Source organism: Nicotiana tabacum, chromosome 17 (genome assembly GCF_000715075.1).
Source record: "Nicotiana tabacum cultivar K326 chromosome 17, ASM71507v2, whole genome shotgun sequence".
In the NCBI taxonomy this organism is placed as follows: Eukaryota; Viridiplantae; Streptophyta; class Magnoliopsida; order Solanales; family Solanaceae; genus Nicotiana; species Nicotiana tabacum.
Window position 1 is genome coordinate 60,960,315 of NC_134096.1, and position 23,088 is coordinate 60,983,402.

General features: G+C 40.9%; 2 protein-coding genes across 2 annotated transcripts; both read right to left on the minus strand.

The window, feature by feature from the left end:
• Positions 1 to 397: 397 nt before the first annotated feature.
• LOC142171886 (uncharacterized) lies at positions 398 to 3,240 on the minus strand. Its single transcript, XM_075235597.1, has 3 exons — positions 2,718 to 3,240; positions 2,470 to 2,663; positions 398 to 559 (listed from the first exon to the last, which is right to left on the minus strand). The coding sequence occupies exons 1-3, from the start codon at positions 3,238 to 3,240 to the stop codon at positions 398 to 400; spliced, it is 879 nt and encodes a 292-aa protein (XP_075091698.1).
• A 10,489-nt stretch (positions 3,241 to 13,729) lies between these two features.
• LOC107772706 (protein trichome birefringence-like 19) lies at positions 13,730 to 17,812 on the minus strand. Its single transcript, XM_016592187.2, has 2 exons — positions 17,095 to 17,812; positions 13,730 to 14,699 (listed from the first exon to the last, which is right to left on the minus strand). The coding sequence occupies exons 1-2, from the start codon at positions 17,713 to 17,715 to the stop codon at positions 13,929 to 13,931; spliced, it is 1,392 nt and encodes a 463-aa protein (XP_016447673.2). The 5' UTR covers positions 17,716 to 17,812; the 3' UTR covers positions 13,730 to 13,928.
• Between the last annotated feature and the right edge of the window lie 5,276 nt (positions 17,813 to 23,088).

The window sequence follows — 23,088 nt, forward strand, 5'->3', positions numbered from 1 at the left end:
TTTTAGAAGACTTACAGATAGGAATCTTGTAACTCATAGCTGATAAGTTTGTTTAGTTTCTTTTGATTTTGATGTAATAACTGGACTACAGACCGGAGCCTCAACGGAACCTCACTCGATTCTCCAACTCAACATTCCATCCTTTTTCTTAAACTACATGACTTAATTCCCTTATAACCCGGTATATGTAGGATGTCCATAACCAAGACTCGGTCACACTCTTTTCTCTTATCTCCTCCCTTTTGAATAATGGTATGGCCAAAAGTTAGTCATATCGCTCATCTTTTCTTTGCCTGAAAACTCTTCATGTTTCCAAGCAAAGAGGGGCATGCTATGAGCACCTAATTTTTTACCGGGCTTGAATTTTTTCCCACTCTTCTCACCAATACCTCACTTCTCACTCCATCTTTCCCGCTCCCATCTTCCAACGCGTGTCCCCACTCCACTTTCCCTTGCCCCCCACTCTTTGTTCCCCCACACTTTGTCCCCACTCCACTTTTTCTTGTCCCCCATGCTTGCCCTCATGCTTGTCTCCCACACTTTGTCCCCTCTCCCCCTCCTTCAAAAGAACACATGAAAGGGGGAAGGAAAAATATAGATATGGGAATAGGGAGAAACAAAAAAATGAGTGAGGAAAAGAAAGGAAATTTACCACCATCTTTTCTGTCGAACTAGCTCCAAAATTACCCCAAACTTAGCTGAAATTTTAGTTGAAAAAGTGCTGAAAAATAGCCCCTTTTCCTAGCCAAAAAACAATCGAAAACCACCCCAAAAACACTCTATATCCATCGAAACACTAACCCAAGACCCATTGGTTCCAGCTGATATTTTTAGTCTAACGTATTCATCCATAACTTCAGTTGGGTTCAAGGTCGTAGTTCGATATAGCCGGCGAAGCTCCGTTCGTAGTTCCTGTCTCGGTCAAGCAATATGTAATTAAGATGCTATGGTTGAAAGCAGTAAAGGTCCTTTATTTTACACTCATTTGATCTCCATATTCATTTTGCTAGTTTAGCGAATGGTTTTGATTAATTATTGCTCTTTTGTGTTAGTTTGCCTTTCGTAGTAGTCTTAATTAGTCAGACTTTTGTCTTATGCCATGACTTGATTTGTGAGATTCATGATCAGTTCATTATTTATAATTTAATATTTGTGATATGTTGATTTGCCATCTCCCCCTCGTTATAGTTGATACATTAGCTTCATGTTTGATTAAAGAAGTTATTGTTTGAATTCATTAAAAGTTTAGGGCAATTAATCGTGTTGGGCTTTGCAGATTCATGGGTTTGTGTTAATCGATTTAATTTTGGGCTTTAGTTTATTCTTACCCTATAATAATCGGGTCATTAACATTTGGTTTGAAATAAGTAAGTTGGCCTATTTTACAAAATAGATGATTGTTTAAATAGCTCCAATTATTTCCATAACTCTTGAGTCTCACAACAATCTCAAATGTAGTGAACAAACAAGTCTTGAATACGTTAGTATGATTTTAGGCACGCTGTTAATTTCAAATTATCGTGATTATGTATACGTTCACATGACATTATTATGATTTCCAAAATTAAAGGCAAGGTATGAGTTCACGCAACTTTGACGGAACAATCTTAATAATAATAAAAGTGTTATCAATTGTGTACATGCACGCGTGACATAATTTTTAATGTGCCAAACAAAATGGGTACGCGTACGCGTGACTCATTTCAAAATAATTCCTTAATTACGAATAATCAAACTATAAAAATGGATAGATAAAACATGGAAATCAATAAAGCACAATTTAACCAAAAATTAATTCGAGCCAATTTTAGTCAATAAAAGCGACCGTGCTAGAACCACGGGGCTCGAGGAATGCCTTACACCTTCTCCCCGGTCAACAGAATTCCTTACCCGGACTTTTTTTTCGCAAACCAATAATGATAGAGTCAAACCTTCCTTTGAGTAGGGATTCAAATAAAAGGTGACTTGGAACACCAAAAATCAATTCCAAGTGGTGACTCTAAATAATAAAATAATCCCTATTTCAAAATTGTTACTTTAATTGGAAAAACTCTTTAACCCACAATTCATAACACATATCTATTTGTGGGGTAAAAAGGGGTGTGACAGCTTTGGCGACTTTGTTGGGGCATGGTAAGGGGTTCCTGTTTTGTGTGTGACCCCATACTTAGATAACGATGCAACGAACTGCTTGTTCGCAAAGTGCGACCCATTGTCACTGATAATTACTCGAGGTGTCCCAAAGCGGGTAAAGATGTTCTTTCATAGGAACTCACACACCACCCGAGCATCATTGGTCCTAGTAGGGATTGCTTCGACCCATTTAGAGACGTAGTCAACGACTACTAGGATATACTCATATGAATAAGACGATGGGAAAGAGACCCATGAAGTCAATTCCCCAAATGTCAAAAAATTCACATACTAAAATAGAGTTTAGTGGAATCTCATCCCTCTTGCTAATGTTACCTGCCCTTTGACGTTGGCACGTGCAGCTACATACGCATGTGTGTCTTTGTACAAAGTAGGCCAATAGAAGCTGGCTTCCATGACATTTGCTGCAGTGCGATTGCCACCATAGTGTCCTCCAGCTACTCCATAATGGCAATGAGAAAGAATGCTTGCCATCTCTCCTTCAGGCACACACCTTCGAATCACACCATCTGCACACAATTTAAACAAGAAAGGATCATTCCAAAAATAATTTTTTACCTCACCTTGAAGCTTCCTTCTTTGATCATGAGAGAGGTCACGCATCAACCATCCACTAGCCAAAAGGTTGGCTACATCAACATACCAAGGCGGTCTTTCGGAGACCGCAGCAATGGAGAAAATCTGCTCATCGGGAAACTCTTCTCTTACGTCAATTGTTTCAACCGGAGGTGTTTCAAGTCGAGATGGATGATCGACGACTTGATTTTCTCTGCCCTTTCTATCTTTGATCTCTAAGTCAAACTCTTGGAGCAACAAAACCCACCGCATCAGACGCGGCTTGGACTCTTTCTTACTCAACAAATATTTCAAGTCTGAGTGATCCGTGTGTACAATCACTTTGCTCCCCACAAGACATGATCTAAACTTGTCAAAAGCAAACACCACAACAAAGAACTCTTTCTTAGTAGCGGCATAGTTGACTTGAGCATTATTCAACGTCCTAATGGCAAAGTAAATGGGCCTAAACATTTTCTCTTTTCTTTGCCCCAGAACTTCCCCCACATCTACATCACTGGCATCACACATTCTCTAAAATGGCTGGCTCCAATATGGTGTCACCATAATATGAGCACTTACAAGCTTTTCCATTATCAATTCGAATGCTCTTAAGCACTCCAAGTTGAAAACAAACTTGACATCTTTCGCTAGCAATGCAGTCAAGGGTTTAGTAATAGTGGAGAAATTTTTTATGAACCTCCTATAGAACCCAGCATGTCCCAAGAAACTCCCTATGCTCTTCACCGGCATTGGTGGAGGGAGCCTAAAAATTACATCCACCTTGGCTCTGTCAACTTCAATTCCATGTGTAGTTACTTTGTGGCCCAAGAAAATTCCCTCTTTCACTATGAAGTGATACTTCTCCCAGTTAAGAACGTGCGTGGCTTCGCAACGTTCAGGCACGAGATCCAAATTCTTCAAGCAGTCCTCAAAGTCATCACCAAAGACGGTTAAATCATCCATGAATACTTCTAGACACTTCCCATTTAAATTAGAGAATATAGACATCATGCACCTCTGAAAAGTGGCGGGTGCATTACACAACCCAAATGGCATCCTCCTGTAAGAAAATATACCTTACGGCTAAGTGAATATGGTCTTCTCAATATCTTTTGGGGCAATGGGTATCTGATTGTAGCTTGAGTACCCATCCAAGAAGTAGTAGCATCCATGTCCATCCACTTTCTCGTACATTTGATCAATAAAGGGGAGTGGGAAGTGGTCCTTCCTTGTTGCATCATTCAGCCTTCTATAATCAATGCACATTCTCCACCCAGTGACTGTTCTAGTGGGGATCAATTCATTATCTTTATTTTTTACCACTGTCATGCCCCCTTCTTAGGTACAACTTGTACTGGACTAATCCACTGGCTATCATAGATGAGAAAAATCACTCCCGCATCTAGCAATTTGATGATCTCCTTGTGCACTACCTCCTCCAAATTTTTATTCAGTTTGCGTTGGGGTTGCACCACTCGCTTTCGATTTTCTTCCAACAAATTTTTGCGCATGCAAATGGCTGGACTGATTCCTTGAATATCATCTATACTCTAGCCAATGGCCTTCTTGTGTTTTTTCAGTAGCTCTACCAGCTTTCGCTCATGTGTACATGTCAAGTCAACATAAATAATCATAGGAATTTTGTTAGTTTCAAGAAAATCATATTTTAAGTGAGTGGGGAGGACTTTCAATTCCATATTAGGCTTAGAAGCCTCATCTTTTAGTTCCTCCTCATCAACCACTTGATCCTCAGTTTCAAGAGCTTCAGCCTCTTTCTTTAATTCAGGATCTTCATCCTCCACTATGCTAGACTGAGTAATACACCTCTCTAGAGTATCCCCCACAAGCTTGTCAAACTTGTATTTTTCAGCCAATTCTCCAACAAAATCTAGTTTGAAACACGAGTAGGCGGACGCCTCATCACTGGGGGTATTTCATCATCTTTTTCATCTGGAGCACTACTTTTTTGTTTCCCACTTTGAGCATAAGCTGCCCCTCATAGATATCAAGGATATCTCTACGTGTACATAAGAATGGTCTCCCTAGAATTAGAGGCATCTCTTTGTTCACCTCCATATCCACCACAATTAAGTCTACGGGGAACACAATCTTGTCCACCCGCACTAGAATATCCTCTATGATTCCCTTAATGGTGGTTTGGTCAGCCAGTTATAGGTACACTAGTATTGATTTGATCACTCCGAGCTCACCTTCCAATTTCTTGAATATAGACAGAGGCATTAGATTTACCGACGCACCAGAATCACAGAGGGACTTGTCGAATTTTTCTCTCCCCAACGAGCATGGTATGATGAAGCTACCTAGGTCTCCACACGTTTTGGAAAAATGTATTTTTCAATATGGAAGTGCATTGGGTATTTAGTTTGACTATTGTTGTTTCCTCTAATTTTCTCTTGCTAGACAATATTTCCTTCAAGAACTTTGCATATGTCGGCATCTGAGTGAGTACCTCTGTGAAGGTAATGTTCACATAAAATTGCTTGAGCATCTCCAATAATCGCCCAAATTATTTGTCAAGTTTCTCCCGCTTCATCTTTTGAGGGAATGGTAGAGTTGGCATATGTCCACTTTCTTCAATCTCCTTTTGTACCCCACTACTCTGGCCTTTCTGCTCTTCACTTTTTTTCTCTGCTGGTGTCTCTGTCTGCTTGTTCACCACCTCGGGACTAACTTTCACCACTAGATCAGCCAAAGTGTTGACACTTCTCAATGATATAACTTTGATTGTTTCCTTTGGGTTCTTTTAAGTGTTAGAGGGAAAAGTCTCAAGAGCCCTCACAGATAACAAATTTGCAATTTGTCCCAATTGTCTTTCTAAATTCTGGATGGCAGTGCCCTGCTCTCTGATGGCTGTGCCCTGAGTCTCAAATTTTTCATCTGATTTGTTGATGAATATCTTCATGAGGTCTTCCATACTAGACCGATTTAACTGTTATGGCTGGTATTGCTGCCTCTGCTGGTTCTGAAAATCTGGTGGTCCTTGACCCTGGGGTATGAGATTATTTTTCTACCATGAATTCAAGCTCCCACTAGGTGAACTCCACGAAAAACCTGGATGTCTTTGACCGCATTATAGTTGTTCCCGCCTTGATAGTTTCCTCTATTAAAATTTCCCACTGTATTGACTTCCTCAGCTGATGCTTGACACTCATGTATAGGGTCTCCCAATCCACAAAAGTCACATGCTGTTTGCGGCTCATTATGTACCTTGGCCAATGTCAGCATTGTTTTCTCCTTAACAATAGTGTCTGGATGGGCTTGCATGGATGTGTTAGAGCCCACCTGGTGAACCCCAACTGATTTTCTTCTGTCATTACTCTCAACCGGCCACTGATTAGCATCCTCAAATAATTCATCAATAATTAAGACAACCTCCTCCGGCGTTTTGTTCATTAGTGGACCTCCACATGCAGTATTCAGAGTTTGTCACGAGGACGGTGTCAGTCCATCCCAAAAATCCTGGAGTTGCATCCACAAATCGATTCCATTGTGCTGACACTTTCTCACTATCTCCTTGAATCATTCCCAAGATTCAAAACAATTTATGTCTCATTCTGGCAGAAATTTTGGATCTCCCTTCTGAACTTCCGTGTTTTTGCAGCTAAGAAATACTTGTTAAGAAACTTCTTGGTCATATCTTCCCATATCCTGATAGAACCTGCGAGTAAGCTACGAAGCCATTGCTTTGCGTCATCTTTCAATGAGAAGGGGAATTCCCTTAAGTAGACTGCATCCTTTGATACTCCATTGTACTAGAAGGTGTTCATGATATCTTCAAAGTCGATCAAGTGAGTATTAGGATCTTCGTTCACCTTTCCTCTAAAAGTGCAGTTGTTTTGGATAGTTTGAAGCAAGCCTTTCTTCAATTCGAAGTTGTTTGCTGCTATGGGTGAAGTCTAACACTTGACAGTCGTTGATTATAGACTGGCCTAGCATAGTCACCCAATGATCTTCCAGGCCTGAGTGCTGCATTCTCGAACTGGTCTTCAACCAAAGGTCTATTTAGATTGAATCTTTGACTCCCGTCATCATTGAAGGTCTCTTCAGCAATTCTCCGTGCAGCTTCTAGTTTTGCTGCCTCTCTTGCAGTTAATTTTTCTGGATAGTAATCAACTTAGTTGGTTCTCCAATCTTTCATAGCTCAAAAGTCCCTTCAAAATCGTATTTTTGGTGTATTTATACTGTGTAGAAACATGCCCGGATGAAACTACCCTTTCCTAGCCAAACTTGAAAATCACTCTCACAATTTTGCACAGCCGCGTCGGCCATGCGGTGCGCTAGTGAGGAAATCCAGAGAGCTCGCATTTTTCTTGTCATGCTAATTTTGCACCGCCGCGCCGTGCCTCGCGGCACCCCGTGCGGCAAGGTAGTGGCTTTTTCTCATAATAAATTCATGTGTTCACATTTTGATATCCGGACTTGGTCCTCGACCCCTAGAACTTGATCTCGGCTTAATTTCTTGGGCTTCTACTCAAACTTCAAAGCTCCAACTTATTCGATTTCGCTCCAAATTACCAAAATAGCTCAGAATCATTTCCTACAAGGCATAAAACACGTAATAAGTATAATTCACTATCGTTTAAGAACAAACACCCGTAAAATGCAATAACTAGAGTGCAATACGATGGCTAAAACACGGGTTTGTAGCCTACCATCAGAGTCTGGCAACTATGGCGAGAACAACAATATAGTGTCCGGTAACGAGTTTCCCCCCGCCGATCCCAAAAAAATCCCGGTCGCGGACCCGATCGACACCAGCTCACATGTGGCCATCAACACAAATTTGCCCACAGATCCTCAGAACAGTGTCCGCAGGGGAGTCCGGTCAGTAGCCAAAAATGCTCGTGACGGTAAAAGAGATGGGATAAAATTACGAGTGATCTTGAAAATACTACAGGCTCAGCAAGCAGCGATAGCCCAGCAACAGAACCGAAGCTGCGCTCCTAGTAGAATAAAGCCTGAATCATCCCAGGAGAACACTCGCAGAAATGAACTGGCCGCAAATAGGCCAAATAAAGTTGAACCTAGGACCAACACCGTGATAATAAAGATGATCGAGGAATTGAAAAAGCGGGTGGAAACAAGAGAAAAGAAAATCGAAGCCAACGACAAGAAGATGGAGACCTACAACTCCAGGGTCGACCAAATCCTCGGAGCGCCACCGATATTGAAAGGCCTAGACTCCAAAATGTTTGTTCAGAAACCTTTCCCTCCGAGCGAGGCCCCGAAGTTGATCCTTAAAACGTTCTGCATGCCTCAAAATCCCGAGTATAACAGGACAACTGACCCAAATGAACATGTGACCTCATACACGTGTGCCATCAAGGGGAATGACCTAGAAGATGATGAGATCGAATTTGTCGTGTTAAAAATATTCGGGGAGACGTTGTGGCCTCGATGATGAGATCGTATCTACCATCAGACGTTTCAGAGACACCAAGTGGACTCGACCTCTACAGTTCGATCCAACCCAAAGGGATCCCAACTTAATATGCAAGTATCATGGTACACAAGGCCACAAATAGAGGTTTGTCGACAATTAAGGGAGGATGTAGCTCGGTTATTCAACAACGGACATCTCCGGGAGTTCCTGAGCGATCGAGCCAAAAATCATTTCAGGAATAGAGATTCTAATAAACAGACCGAGCAGGAGGAACCTCAGTACGTCATTAACATAATCATCGGTGGGGTCGACGTTCCCGAGGGGCCGATGTTAAAACGCACCAAAATATCCATCACATGAGAAAAATGGACTCGAGATTACGTACCAGAAGGGGCCTTGTCTTTCAATGACAAGGACGCTGAAGGAATCATGCAGCCCTACAATGATGCACTGGTAATATCTGTACTCATAAATAAATCTTGAGGTAAGCGTGTGTTGATTGATCCAGGTAGCTCGGCTAATATCATTAGATCGAGGGTCGTGGAACAATTTGGTTTGCAAGACCAAATCGTGCCTCTAGTCAGGGTTCTAAACGGATTCAACATGGCATGAGAGACCACTAGAGGTGAGATAACATCACCGGTGAACACCGTCGGGACCATTCAGGAAATGAATTTCTGCGTGATCGGAGGGGACATGAGGTACAATGCTTTGTTCGGGAGACCATGGATTCACACTATGAGGCCAATACCCTCGACACTGCATCAGATGCTGAAATTCCTAGTGCTTGGAAGAATTAAAATAGTTTACGGAGAGCAACCGGCCGCAAAGGAGATGTTCGTGGTCGATGAGGTGATCCCGGTATCTGCACTTTTGATATCGAAGGGTCTGAACCTGATGGCCAAAGACGAGACCAAATAGCAATTACCGATACCGACCTCGATGGAACCGGAGAAGAAGGGGATGGATAAAGACGACGACTACAAAGTTCCCAGATCTTTCATAGTCCCCGATGATTCATGCCACCAAATCAACAGTCGAAGAATTGGAGCAAGTCATATTGATCAGACACCTGCCTGATCGTAAGGTATACCTGGGCACGGGGTTAAGTCCCGAGCTCAGGAAAAAACTCATTCAATTCATTATAGCTAACATAAATTATTTCGCTTGGTCCCATCTTGATATAACAGGGATTCTATCAGAGATAACTACTCACAAGGTAAGCCTGGATACAAAGTTCCATCCGGTCAAGCTGAAAAGGAGACCTCAGTCCGAAGTCAAGCATGCATTCATCAAGGATGAGGTATCTAAACTCCTTAAGATAGGGTCCATCCGGGAGGTTAAGTATCTGGATTGCTTATCAAACGTAGTAGTCCCTAAAAAAGAGATAAGTTAAAAATGTGTGTAGACTATAAAGACTTGAACAAGGCATGCACAAGGACTCTTTCCCCCTACCAAACATCGATCGCATGATCGATGCAACGGTCGGGCACGAGATCCTCAGTTTCCTCGACGCCTACTCCGGGTACAACCAAATTCGGATGGACCCAGACGACCAGGAAAAAACGTCCTTCATCACTAAATACGGTACCTAATGTTATAATGTAATGTCATTCAGACTAAAAGATGCCGGTGCCACTTACCAACGCTTAGCAAATCGGATATTTGAAGAGCAAATAGGAAAATCAATGGAGGTTTATATTGACGATATGTTAGTTAAGTCCCTGCAAGCGGAGGACCATTTGAAACATTTGCAGGAAACCTTCAACATGTTGAAGAAGTATAATATGAAGCTGAACCCGGAGAAATGCGCATTCGGAGTCGGGTCCGAAAAATACCTTAGGTTCATGGTGTCCAACCGAGAAATCGAGATTAATCCAGATAAGATCAAGGCCATCGAGGATATCACCATCGTGGATAGTGTCAAAGTCGTACAAATGTTAACCGGACACAGAGCCGCTTTTGGTCGATTTATCTCGAGGTCCTCCGATTAGAGCCATCATTTCTTTTCATTGTCAAAGAAGAAGAATAACTTCTAGTAGACCCCTGAGTGCCAATAGGCCCTAGAGGAACTTAAGCAATACCTCTCGACCTGCCTTTGCTTTATACTCCGAAGGCAGACGGACAATTATACATGTACCTAGCGGTATCCGAGGTAGCGGTAAGTGGAGTCCTAGTCCGAGAAGCGTAAGGTATGCAATTTCTTATCTATAATGTTAGAAAAACTCTAGGCGAGGCCAAAACTAGGTATCCTCGCCTAGAAAAATTGGCGCTCGCTTTACTAAGTGCCTCTAGGAAGCTAAAGACGTATTTCCAATGCCATCCCATATGTGTTGTGACTACTTACCCCTTGAGAAATGTAATGCATAAGCTCTAGTTCTCGGGACAATTGTCCAAATAGGCCGTGGAGATCAGCGGGTACGATATCGAATATCGACCCCGAACTGCCATCAAACCACAAATTTTAGCGGACTTCGTGGCCGACTTCACGTTGGCCTTAGTTCCTGAGGTATAAAAGGAGTTGCTATTGAACTCGGGGATCTCTTCCGGAATCTGGACCCTCTTTACGGACGGTGCCTCGAACGCAAAGGGGTCCGGACTTGGCATCGTCTTGAAACCATCGACGGGTAATGTAGTTAGACAATCTATTAAAACTATAAAATTGACTAATAACGAGGCTGAATATGAGGCCATGATTGCAGGTCTTAAACTGGCTAAAATCCTGGGGGGGGGGGGGGGAGGTGGTCAAAGCTAAATGTGATTCTCTCCTCGTGGTGAATCAAGTCAATGGAACGTTCAAAGTCAAAGAGGAACGAATGCGAAGATACCTCGTAACTCCCGGAACTTCTTCGTAGTGGCTCCCTTACATACTTCATTTCATAGGGGTGGATAAACTATAGGTAAAGATACATCGGTTCAGGGAATGGACTTTACAACATGTACCTCACGATCAAAACAGCGAGGCTGATGCTCTTGCTAACTTGGGATCATCTATCGATGACGATGAATTCAACTCGGGGACGGTCGTACAACTCATGAAATCGGTAGTAGAGGAAGGCCACGCCGAGATAAACTCGACAATCTTAACTTGGGACTGGAGAAACAAGTACATAGATTACCTGAAGACCGAAAAACTTCCCTCGGGTCCTAAAGAATCGAGAGCTTTGCGTACGAAAGCGGCCCGGTTCAGCCTGTCCAAAGACGATACCCTATTCAGAAGAGCATTCGATGGCCCACTTGCCATATGTTTGGGGCTGGGAGACACCAAATACGTTTTGTGGGAATTCCACGAGGGCACCTGAGGGAACCATTCGGGTGTCGAATTATTAGTTCGAAAGATAATCAGAGCTGGTTATTACTGGAACAGTATGGAAAAAGACGCAAAGGAGTTCGTACGAAAATGCAACGAGTGTCAGAGGTATGCTCTGATGATCCACCAGCCCAGGGAGCCACTGCATTCGGTCTTGTCTCCCTGGCCATTCATGAAATGGGGGATGTTCATCATTGGTCCCCTGCCTTGGGCGCCCAATAAGGCTCAATTTATCTTATTTATGACTGATTATTTTTCTAAGTGGATGGATGCCAAGGAGTTTGAGAAAGCCAAGGAGAAAGAGGTCATTGATTTCATATGGGACCACATAATATGCCGATTCGGAATGTCGGCCGAGATCGTGTGCGATAATGGGAAGCAGTTCATCGGCAGCAAAGTGAGCAAGTTTTTCGAGGACCAAAAGATCCAAAGGATCCTATCAACGCCCTATCACCCTAGTGGAAACGGGCAAGCAGATTCCACGAACAAAATCATACTCCAGAACTTCAAAAAGAGGTTGACCGATGCCAAAAGAAAATGGAAGAAAATTTTGCCTGAAGCCCTATGGGCATATCATACGACCTCAAAATCGAGTACCAGGGCCACTCCGTTCTCATTGGTCTACGGTGTCGAAGCTCTTATACCGGTCGAAGTAGGAGAACCGAGTCTCTGGGTCCGATATGCGACCGAAGAGTCAAACGACCAGGTTATGAGTACGAACCTCGAACTGTTAGACGAAAGGCGCTAGGCCGCCCTCGTCGGAATGGTTGCCCAAAAGCAACGGATCGAAAGGTATTACAATTGAAGAACCAATCTTCGACACTTCAGTGTCGGGGACTTGGTGTTAATAAGGGTGACGCCGAGCACCCGGAACCCGAACGAAGGAAAGCTGGGACCGAATTGGGAAGGCCCATATCGAATTATCGAGATCACCGGTAAAGGATCGTACAAACTCGTAACGGTGAACGGTGAACGGCTACCAAACAAATGGAACATAACCCACTTAAAACAATACTACTGCTAAGGTACGACCCCATTCATTGTCGTTCTTTAAATATATTACGGTTTGGGCCGACACTTGCCGGTAACGACTAAGGAACGATGCGACTATTAGGCCTGAAAGTACGCATTGTACTCTTTTTCCCTTCGAACCGGTTTTGTCCCAAATGGGTTTTCCGACAAGGTTTTTAACGCGGCAACAGTGGATCGTGCTAACTTAGAATTGGAGACCGGCTATGAACCGACATCAAGGTTCGCATCAACAGTATCTGATCCCTCTCTAAAATTGGCCTCGAACACTCGAGCCCATCACCCTCGAATATTGATTTTAGCAAGGAAGAAAATTTCGTGCTCAAACGAGTCTAGAGTAGTGCTCAAACGAGTCTATAGTTGGTGGATAACAGCCTTAAATGTTAGTGACTCAAGACGTCAAACGATTCACTTCCATTCACGATAGGCCCATATATAATACAGCCTTAAATGTTAGTGACTCAAGACGTCAAACGATTCACTTTATGTGATATATAATTCATACTCCCTCCGTCCAAATTTGTGTAAAAGTATTTGACTTTTAAAATTTGTAACCTAAAATAAGTCATAAAAATTTGTGTGGCAAGAAATCATTTCATTAAGGGTAAAAGAAAAATTTAAAGATAAATTGTTACTACTAAATATAAAAGAGTATTGTTCTTTTGGAATTGACTAAAAAAAATATCACATAAATTTTGGGACAAAAGGAAGGGAGTGCAATATTTGGTGGTGTAAGACAAACAAGTAATTGTGTCTGAAAATTTTTGTGCTTTTGCTATACATAAAAAACCAGAGCCTCAACCAGTTGAAACAAGAAAACAAAAACAAACAAAAAAAACAGAAAAATAATGTATAACGTATTATTATGCATTCATTTCTATCCAAAGATCAAAAGACAGTCTAAAAGAGAAATTTTTTAGCAAAAGGCAATGAACTTGACCATTCTCCCCCAGATATGCCTCCAGTAAAACCACCTTTTGCAAGAAATGAGTAACTTGTTCTTTTATTTGCACTATCACATATTTTTTCCTTCTTTAGGGCAATTTCCCCTGACCCCATTCTACACCAAACTAACAAGTACTTACAACTCTCCTGAGTGAAAGAAAAAATCCTCCTTCAGAAAAGACCAATCCTAAAGATAGAAATATTTTTGCACACTGTCAAATTTATCTCCTTACACTTTTTCCTTCTTGTAGGGAAATTTCCCCTTTCTATACCAAAATGAACAAAAAAAACAGCTCTGAATAATAACTAAAAAGAGAAAGTTCTACTTCTTCAGAAAAGGGTAAATACAAATGATAGAAATGTTTTTTGCGCTACCAAATTTTTCCCTTACAGTTTTTCCTTCTTGTAGGGCAATTTCCCCTTTTTATACCACAACAAACAAAGTAACAACTCTGAATAATAGTTGGAAAAAAAAAAAGTTATCCTTTAGAAAAAGGCCAATTATAAGATATAAAGTGCCTACGCAAATTACCGATCAGTTACCTCCCTTTTCAACAGTTGTAGTAAGAAATCATTCCAGACATCAATAGGTCCTGGCAAACACCAGTGCACACAATCCTTACGCACAGTAACATTTGGATTTTGCCAATGTCCATATTTACTAGGATGACCATCTGCTCTCAACAACATAGCTTGTGTTGCATCAAACAACCTAAACTTCAAACCTCTATTTTCCCCTTCTTTTTGAGCAACCTCAAGTTCTTGCAATTGAATCTTGTAAAAATCCAAGTTATATTCATCCAACACTTTCTCATTCCTCTTAAACGGCACGGTCCTTACACAATCTCCTCCTTTATCCCAAACTCCATCCTCAAAATGGGATGGTGCGAATGTCCTCATAAATGTTACACCTTTGTAATTTTCCAAGCTATTAATGGCCCGAAAAGCCGTCTGAAAAGCCCTTTGGTAGCTGAAATATGATGTCAATTGGCTAACATTTGCTTGTGAACAGAATAGGCAGCCAATGAGACTATGGTTTAAGTAAAACATAGTTGGACGGGAGAACCAGTGACCAGCAGAGATGATCACATAATCGAAACTTTGGATTTTGGTCGTCCAAGATTCGTCTAGTTCATCGAGATATAAATTGAAGGGCTGATATATATTATTGGGCTCGGTTTTTTCTGCTCTTACCAAATAGGGTGCCCAAAACATGGACATGTTGAAGTTGTAGTCTCTATATTCCCAGCGTTTGTTTTCAAGGTCTGTTGTATTTGAAACATCTACTGGGTATACAACCTAAGAGCAAAATTATGATAAAGTATTTAATGTTATGAATTAACTAGTACAAGGGTGGAGAAACAACATTCCTGGAATTTGGGAAAGTAATAGGCTCTTCCATGGAAAAATTTCAGAGAGTGGTAATATGATTAGCACAGTGTTTAAATTTTATCCACTTACAATATATATTTAGCAAATATTTATCCAATCAGATCATTTTTTATTAGGCTTTTTTTCCCACAAGCTTGTTCACCTATGCCTTTTACATAAGACGAATAAGGCTAATTCCATAAGATCGAGAATACTCGCTTTATATTTCATTTGACCTTTGGAGAGACTTAAAATAGAACCACTAAATTGAAAATTAGTTTGTAAGATAATAGTATACCCACAAACAGGGTAAATTTCGTAGCTCATTGGTTAGCTTAAGTGGGCAATACATTATAAACTCATGTAGATATCCATAGAACTCCATGCTAAAATTGGGAATTTTGTGTGTTCCACAAATTTAAACATGTCGTTGTTTTGATAATATATAAATGCAAATAATACAGTATATTTTTTTACTCAATGTTGGATCCTTATTGTTTTAATATATTATTCATGCACCAGATATTCAACCATTAGCATATAATGAGGTGTTAGAGTTCCCTATTAATTAAGATATGAATTGTTATATTTTAAATGGTTTCAGATAATCATCACTTTATGAGAATTACCGGTTAAAACCGATGTACGTTGATCTTACAAGCGCTGATTTTTACTTTAATTACAATGACCTTTTTAAGGACAATAACCAAATCTACGTCCCTCAATGGCCAAGAAATCATCACCATTCAAACCATATGTCACTAGTTCAAACCTAGTAACAATTAGTCCACTATCTAGCTTTGCCTTTTTATTTACTCCATCATATTATAGTTCATCCTTTCTAGCCAAAGAAATTACAGTGAAAATTGTAAATTATGGAGGCAAAATACAAGCTAAGTACTATCTTTATTTCTCATCGCTTCTATTTCAGATAAATTTAAAAGAAAGACTTGAGGAGAAAGTTTCACTCAGTCCAAAAAGACACTAGTGAAATATAATATTTCCTTATACTTTCTTTAAACAAATTTTACTTTAAAATTCTTATTGTTGTAGGTAAGGGAATTTTGGACAATTTATTAAAAGTTATAAATGACAACTTTTAGTCTATTAAAAACACTAGTACGTGGGGGAAGTCTTGGATACCCAAATAAAAATTGAATATGTCTTTAATGCGCAGAATATAATTAGGATAGTGTATAATTAGGTGTAAGTGAATAAGTTTTTGGTTTGTTCTTAAGCAAAATAGTAGTATTTTAATTAGGCTATAGCTTTTCTTTTCAAATTTTCAAGTCAACGTGAGGAAAATATATAAGGTGAAATCTAGATTTTAAAAAAAAGGAATTCTAAATAGTTCTAGATCCGTGTGTTACTGCGTATATTAGGGTTTCTTGGATCTGGAAAGGTATTGTCAACTCTAAGTTGTGTAAGCATAAGCTAATGTCATTTCCAACTCATCAGGAACAAAATAATCGAAATCTGACATCAGCATAGACTTGTTTAATCCTTAAAAACAACCCCATGTGTTTCTTTTCATTGATTTTCTAATGTTTGATTCCTCACTTCGTAGGATGCACAACGTGTAAATTAATGCAGAACAGAACTTCTAGGATAATTAAATCAAAACATAACTAATTAAAGTCATAAGCTTGAATGTTATAGCAAAAACATACTGTATAGATTACCTTACTAAGTTTTAATTATTACATTTTTGCTGTATTTACTATATATGTTATATTTAATTGCAAAGATCCAATCTTGAATTCTTGTTGGCCGTAGAAAAGGCAAGAATTTGCACATTAATTACCTAGCGGCGTAAATAAGCATCATATTAACGAGGCTTTGACATGCAAGATTTCAGATCTTAATAATTACTTCCAATATAAGTATCAAACCCTCACTGCCTGTGGAAACTGAAGCTATGTCAGAGTTTTAAAATAACTTTTGAATCATTTTTGCTACTACGCTAAAAAATACTTCATTATGTAATGAGATTCAACAATTCAAATATATATAATTATTCTTACCCTTCTTGCGTAATACAATTTTTAGGCAAAAAAAATTAAGATGCAATTAAATCCCCTCCTTATCTTTAGCTTCATTGTTGATTAAGGGTTAAACAAAATTTTAAAGTTAAAAAGAACAACCAGGCACCCGTTAGAAAGCTTTTCATTTTTTTGGACCAAACTAAACATAGGGAATACTTAGTAAATTAACCAACCGGCCAACCCCACCAAACAAAAAAGCAAAACAAAACAAAGAAGAGTACTCTACAGAATTAGGGTTGTTATTAAATGACAAAAGATGGCGATGATCGAGAACTTACCCTGGACAAGAGGCATATCAATGATTGCATATGATTTCTTGCAACAGAGTCTCCAACAAAGGCCAGAGATTTGTCTCTAACAAGTTCCAGAAATTGACGAGGATCAAATATTGGCAGCTCGCAATCATCTGGTTTCCATTTCCACATCAAGAATCCAGTATCAGGCCTCCCATATTTCATGCAATTTTGATGTTCTTGAATTTGAAAGCACGTCATATTTGTATAGTAGGGCCCTTCTGTATTTGCTACCCATTCCCCTGAGAATAAGTCGCAGTTTTTAGTACCATCATTTATTCCTTGAGGCGCCACTGAATGATATGAGTCACTTTTGGTCAGATTAGTTTGTAGACTTTTCTCATCTTTTTCTTTTGATGATATTATGGTTTTTTCCTGTTGTTCTTCTCTACTGGTCAAATATTCCTTTTTCTGCGATACGTTATCTGGAAGTGGTACCAAAGAAGAAGAAAGAACTGGTGAGAGTTTATTAGGGTGCATAGAAGGATAATAAATGGGGATGAGAGTGAACAAAATAGCGAGGGCAACGAATGGAGCAATCTTTGTAGCATTCTTCTTTCGTGTTTGTAGTTTCCCTAATGAAAGCTCAAGATTTTGGAAATTCATGGAGAAATTAAGAGAGTGAGAGAAGAAAGAAGAAATAGAGATGTGACTTGTGAGTGAAGAAGCATTAGAAAGAAAGAGAGCTTTTAAAAGTTGCTAGTGTGCATGTTTTGCTAAATTTATTAGCAAATGATGGCCATGTCTTGACTAAAAGTTACACAGAATGGCCAAGGCGGGAAATTCTTACCTCCCTTCTAATTTTTTATAATATCACATGTTTGTTATTTTAAAAAGATTTAGTTTAAACTAGTTAAAGAATTTCTAAAATATCATTTTCTTATTAGACTAAAAGAAAGAACATGCGTTCTATTGGTCGAACAAATAGATCATACGGGATATTTTCCTTTCTTTAATTTTTGCATATTTAAATATATATTATTATTTTATTATATTATGAAGCTATATATCAGTTTGAATTTTTCTTTTAGAATCATAGTTATTTGTGTTTACCCTAAAAATCGGATAACAATTGAATTTGTAAGTGGTTTTAAGGATGCGTGGATTAACTTGACAAAAAATGATAAATTAAATTGCAAATGAAATAAATAACGATAAAGTAAATGCAACCCACATGAATTGGATAATTTCAGCCTTGGAAGGTTAGCCACCCTTGAGCCGAATGCACTTCAATCGGTATCAAGACACATAAGAATAAGAGCTTAAAGACAATAATAATGATATATTGCTTTGGACTGCGTGTTACAATGTGTCAAATGAATTATCACACCCCCTTTATATAGTAGAGGAGTCCTACTTTAGGTACAATTCTATAAAATATAAAAATCCCTTGATTTAATGATTGTCGGTTCCTTACTGATACGCGTTGAGATTTCCGCTGTAATATCCGACCAGTCACGGATGTTTTAGTCTTCTGTTGGTTATGCTAACAATGTTTCTTCAAGCTCGTTCGGGGCTAGGGTCGATTCCGGGATCACCAACTCAATGTTCTCGAAGGCAAGCGTTCTGACCCCGGGTTCTAGCTCGGTGGGACTTGGGGTCCATCTTCAGCCCTTAATTGTCATGTTCCGAGCCTAACCTATCATGTCGTAGGCGAGCTCGATTTCGACTGTATACATATAGTCCCCTCTTTTTTCGGAGAGTAGACGACGATAAACGATATATGAGCTTCCGATTCTTACTTCGATACCTCGCAACAGAAACGACAAAACAAGCGAAACGTCTCGTCAATCAAGTTTTAATGGCATTAAATGCCTGTCAGTTGCCGATCGGCCACTTCTGGATGCGAACCGTCGCTGAAAAAATTATAAATACCCCCTCATTTGTTCATTCAAACTTTTTATCCAAACCTTATGTCGTCGTACTTTAGAAATCTTAATAATTTCTAGCACTTACATCCTAGTTATTTGAGATCTTTTATAAGAACTTTTGTTCGTCTTCATCCCAAACCATCAAGCGTACTCCTTTAACTTCCTCTTTTTCCTCATTTTGCCTTCATTTTCAAAGAAATGGCGAAGACTTCAAAAACCGTTCCCCAAAAAGAAACTCCATCTACCTCGCGATCGAATACCGAAGAGACTGTTCCGCGTACTGCTGTCGAGTAACCGGTACTGGAACCCCCATTGAAATGTACGTCCCTGAAGGATGCTCGGTAACCGTCGATTTCAAGGTTGAAAAACCTTCCCTCATACAACGCCGGTGTGAGGAGGTCTCGAGATACGTATGCTCGATCACTGAAGAGGTCCTTCATACGGTCAAAAAGGATTGCAATTGGGTCGACAAGCACGTGGTGGTTCCCGGACCCGATGAAGACATCACTACCTACGTCGAGGGATACTTAAGTGTTTACACTTATCCTTTTACATTAGGCCCATTGGATCTGGTGATCATCGACTTCTGCAAAAGATACGAGGTATGTCTCGGTCAATTCACCCTTCTTTCTGGAGGATCGTTATCCTCCTCTGATTCTTTGTGAGCAAGATCGAGGGATGCTCGTTTACCGTCGACCACCTCATGCGCTTATATAGTCCCCGAATCTTTTGGGTGGGACTGATAAAGCTTGTGTATCGGCTAGTAAAGCCCCATTCTAGCGCATTGATGAAGATCGGGATCGAGGTTGGCTATGCCGTTATATCCGAGTGAGGACCTCAGAATTGATCCTAGTTGATCGCATGCCGTTCTCCGAGAAGTGGAATATATTACGTAAGTAAAAATTTTCTTACAAAATTTATTTTATGTTTTTTTCCTTCCTTCTTATCGGTGTTTCGTGGTGGTGCAGCTGCCGCTCGGGTCCCGAATGCAGTCCTTTGACTCAAGAAGTGGGTCGAGGGCATTGTGTTACAAAGGCCATATTCTGAGCGGTCATGGTACAAACTTTCAAAGGGTCGGTGGGAGGCCTGTTCTCATGGTGAGATTCCTTTCCCGTGTAAGTAACATTTGAATTCCTCTCGTGTCGTTAAATTTTCACCTGTTTCATTTCCTTTTGTAGGTTTATCCAAGAATGTCACACTCAGGACTCCATCCGTGGGTGAGAACTTACCTATCGAGTCTCCTACTCCGAGACAGTCTGAATAAAAGAAAAGAAAGAGGGCTCCGAGTTCTCCGAGATCGGAGAAGAATAAAACAAAGAGAAGGCTGGTGCGCAAGTCTAAAGAAAGCACCAGCGCTCGAGCACCATCTTCGTATTTACTCTATCGGTTGAGGGATGAATCCTAAGAAGAATATGAAGCCTTCGATCTGATAGCATGCATGTCGTCGCGACTCGAAGGGCAAGGGGCCTCCGAACCGGAGAGAGGTGAGGCCGATCTACCTCAAGTTAGGGAGGCCGATGAGGAGGCCATAACCGAAGCTTCCCTATGTGGGAGATGTCCCAAAGGAGGCACTCAGAGTGATAAATATCACCGAGTCACCTTCGTTCACTGAGTCCATGTACAATGAGGCTTAGATGGTGAAAGAACGTCCCAACGAGGGGGCCCACGGAGCGGACAACCCATTCTGCGGCTCTTTTGATGTAGTGGATTCTACCGCCACAGAGGATGTCACCAGGTTGGGTGACTTGGAGGTGCCGAAAAAGAGTTCGTCCTCGGGAAAAAATGCGCCTTCTTCAAGCCCAAAACAAGTCAACCGGTTCCCACCTTCGAGTGTGGATCCCGACCGGAAGCGGTCGATCGTCATCTCTGTTCTAGAGGATGCTCGGGTCCTCTCTTCCCTCGTAGGGGTGGCCAGCTATCTTCGGCGTTTGGTGACTGATAAAGACCAATCTAAGGTGAACAAGGTGGACGCACCCTGCCTGTTCAATGAAGCACAACAGGCGCTAAACCGGGTAACTTCAAATATCTCTTGATGACTTCAATTCATACTTAGACTAATTTGTAGATTATCCTAACATTTTTCTTTGTGTCTGCAAGCCTCGATGCTTCATTATGAGACCTTTCTCCGCTATCGGGACAAGCTGAACAAGCTTGAGGCTGAGGTCCAAGGGCTCACTGAGAAGAGAAATACTTACAAACTTCTCAGTGAGCAACGCGAAGGGGAGGCTAAGAGCCTTCAAGCTGAGCTGGAGGTGGCTCGGAAAGAACATGCCGACCTGGTCGAGTAGGTAAAAATATTTGAGGTCAGTGACGAGCTAGACTCGGTGACTAACGGTCGAAATCCGCAGGTCTAACAGAAAATTGACCAGATCGCTCAACTTCGAGCTGAGATGGATGTTGTCAAGGCCGAAACCGATGAATGGAGAGGCAAGATGGACCATAAGGCCTCAAAAATAGAGACTGCTCAGGCGCAGCTGACTTCGGCTGAGACCCAGCTTCGAGCGGCAAAGAAAAATGCCGAGTTGCAGGTCAAAAAGTTTGAGGAGCTTTAGTCTCAGCTAAGTGTGGCCGTCTCAGATTTAAAAAGCCTTGCAAAGGAGCTCGAAACGTCCAAGTCAGTAGTCGTTATGGTTAAAGCTGATGTTGATGAGATGGTGGCTCAGTATAAGGCTGATTTCAAGGCAGCCAAGGATCGGACAAAGGATAACGTCGAGCATGCAAAGCGTCAATCCCGTAGGGAGGCCCTTGAAGATATTCATGCTCGAGGTTTCGACTTGTCGGCCGAAATCGAGAGTGATAAGGTGCCCAAAGCCGAGTCCAAGAAGTTGGCTTATCCCAAGGATGACGAAGGCTACAAGGATTCGAGCGGATCCGAGGGTGGAGGAGACTCCGAACACTTTGGCAACGAGGCTGGCTCCGGTGAATACCAGGTTGTTTAAGTGCCTCATACATTTTTCTTTATTTTTTGTATGTTTGTACTTTTATATTTTTGTGCTTTTTTGTCAGGCCGTTTGGCCTTTGTAAAGACTTCATGTATATATAATACAAGGCTTCCTTTTCCCTTCGACAATTTCTGAGTTTTGTTTTTCCTTGCTTTATTTTTTATGTTCGTAAAGATCGAAATGCCTTAGCATGAACTAGTTAGGTCATGTTCAGTGGTTCGAACAAGCCTTGCCTTTTGACATTATTTTTTAAAGGCATCGTAGGGGTTCGGTATGACCAGAACCTTTCCCCAAAGTACTTATAATGTTTTAGACTATAGTTTGTCAAGGGTAGCCTTTAGAACCGGTTTAGAAATTTTTGAAGGACTTGTTTTTTGTTACGGGTGTCGGACGTCTCCAATCCATTTTAATAAGGTTGTAGCCTTTTAGTTCAGGTGTTTCCCAGTGGGTTTTTTACCTCGAGTTATCCGGACTTTCCTAAGATAATAGTCCCCGAATGGGAATGGCCGTAGCCTTTTTGTTCGGGCGCTGCCTAATAGGTCTTGTGCCCCCTGGCTCTGATAGCCCGGGCCATCCGAGTTTGTTTCTGGACGGCAGTCCCTGAGTGGGAGTGATCGTTTGAACCCGGATAAAGGTGGGCTCGATACCTTTAGGGGATTGAATGTAGGAAATTCATAAAGAAAAGAAAAATTTAAGGGACAAGATGTTTATCCGCAAGGTAGAGACTTTCTTTTATTTATGTGCGTAATATATACGATTACACATGCGTACAAGATTTTTATCAGGTCTCGATCAGTCTATATGGACACGGTTCATTCGATTGTTTGGCCCTTACAGTAAATCCTATCGACCGAGCCGAGACCATTCAATCAAAAAGTTTCTTTCCTTGCTAAAGTCGTTATCCGAGGGTGATACCCCCAGTGTTCGGGGTCGATCTTAGAGAGGAATCGAATACTATTTTCATGATCTTCGATACCGGTTCGCATCCGGCCTTCAATTCTAAGTCAGCATGATTTACTGTTGCCTCGTTAAAAGCCTTGCCAGAAAACCCATTTGGGACAAAATCGGTTCAAGGGAAAAAGAGTGCAACGCGTTCTCTCAGGCCTAAAAATTGAATCGTTCTTTGTTTGTTACCTGTAAGTGTTAGTTCAAAATAAAAGAAATGA

Coding starts and splice junctions, on each gene's coding strand:
- LOC142171886 (XM_075235597.1), bottom strand. CDS start 3,240: ATGTGTGATGCCAGTGATGTAGATGTGGGGGAAGTTCTGGGGCAAAGA. Junction 2,664..2,717: donor TCAAAGAAGGAAGCTTCAAG/GTGAGGTAAAAA, acceptor AATTGTGTGCAG/ATGGTGTGATTCGAAGGTGT. Junction 560..2,469: donor GTGCCAACGTCAAAGGGCAG/GTAACATTAGCA, acceptor GTTCTTTTGAAG/GAGGGGGAGAGGGGACAAAG.
- LOC107772706 (XM_016592187.2), bottom strand. CDS start 17,715: ATGAATTTCCAAAATCTTGAGCTTTCATTAGGGAAACTACAAACACGA. Junction 14,700..17,094: donor TGATATGCCTCTTGTCCAGG/GTAAGTTCTCGA, acceptor TTTTGCTCTTAG/GTTGTATACCCAGTAGATGT.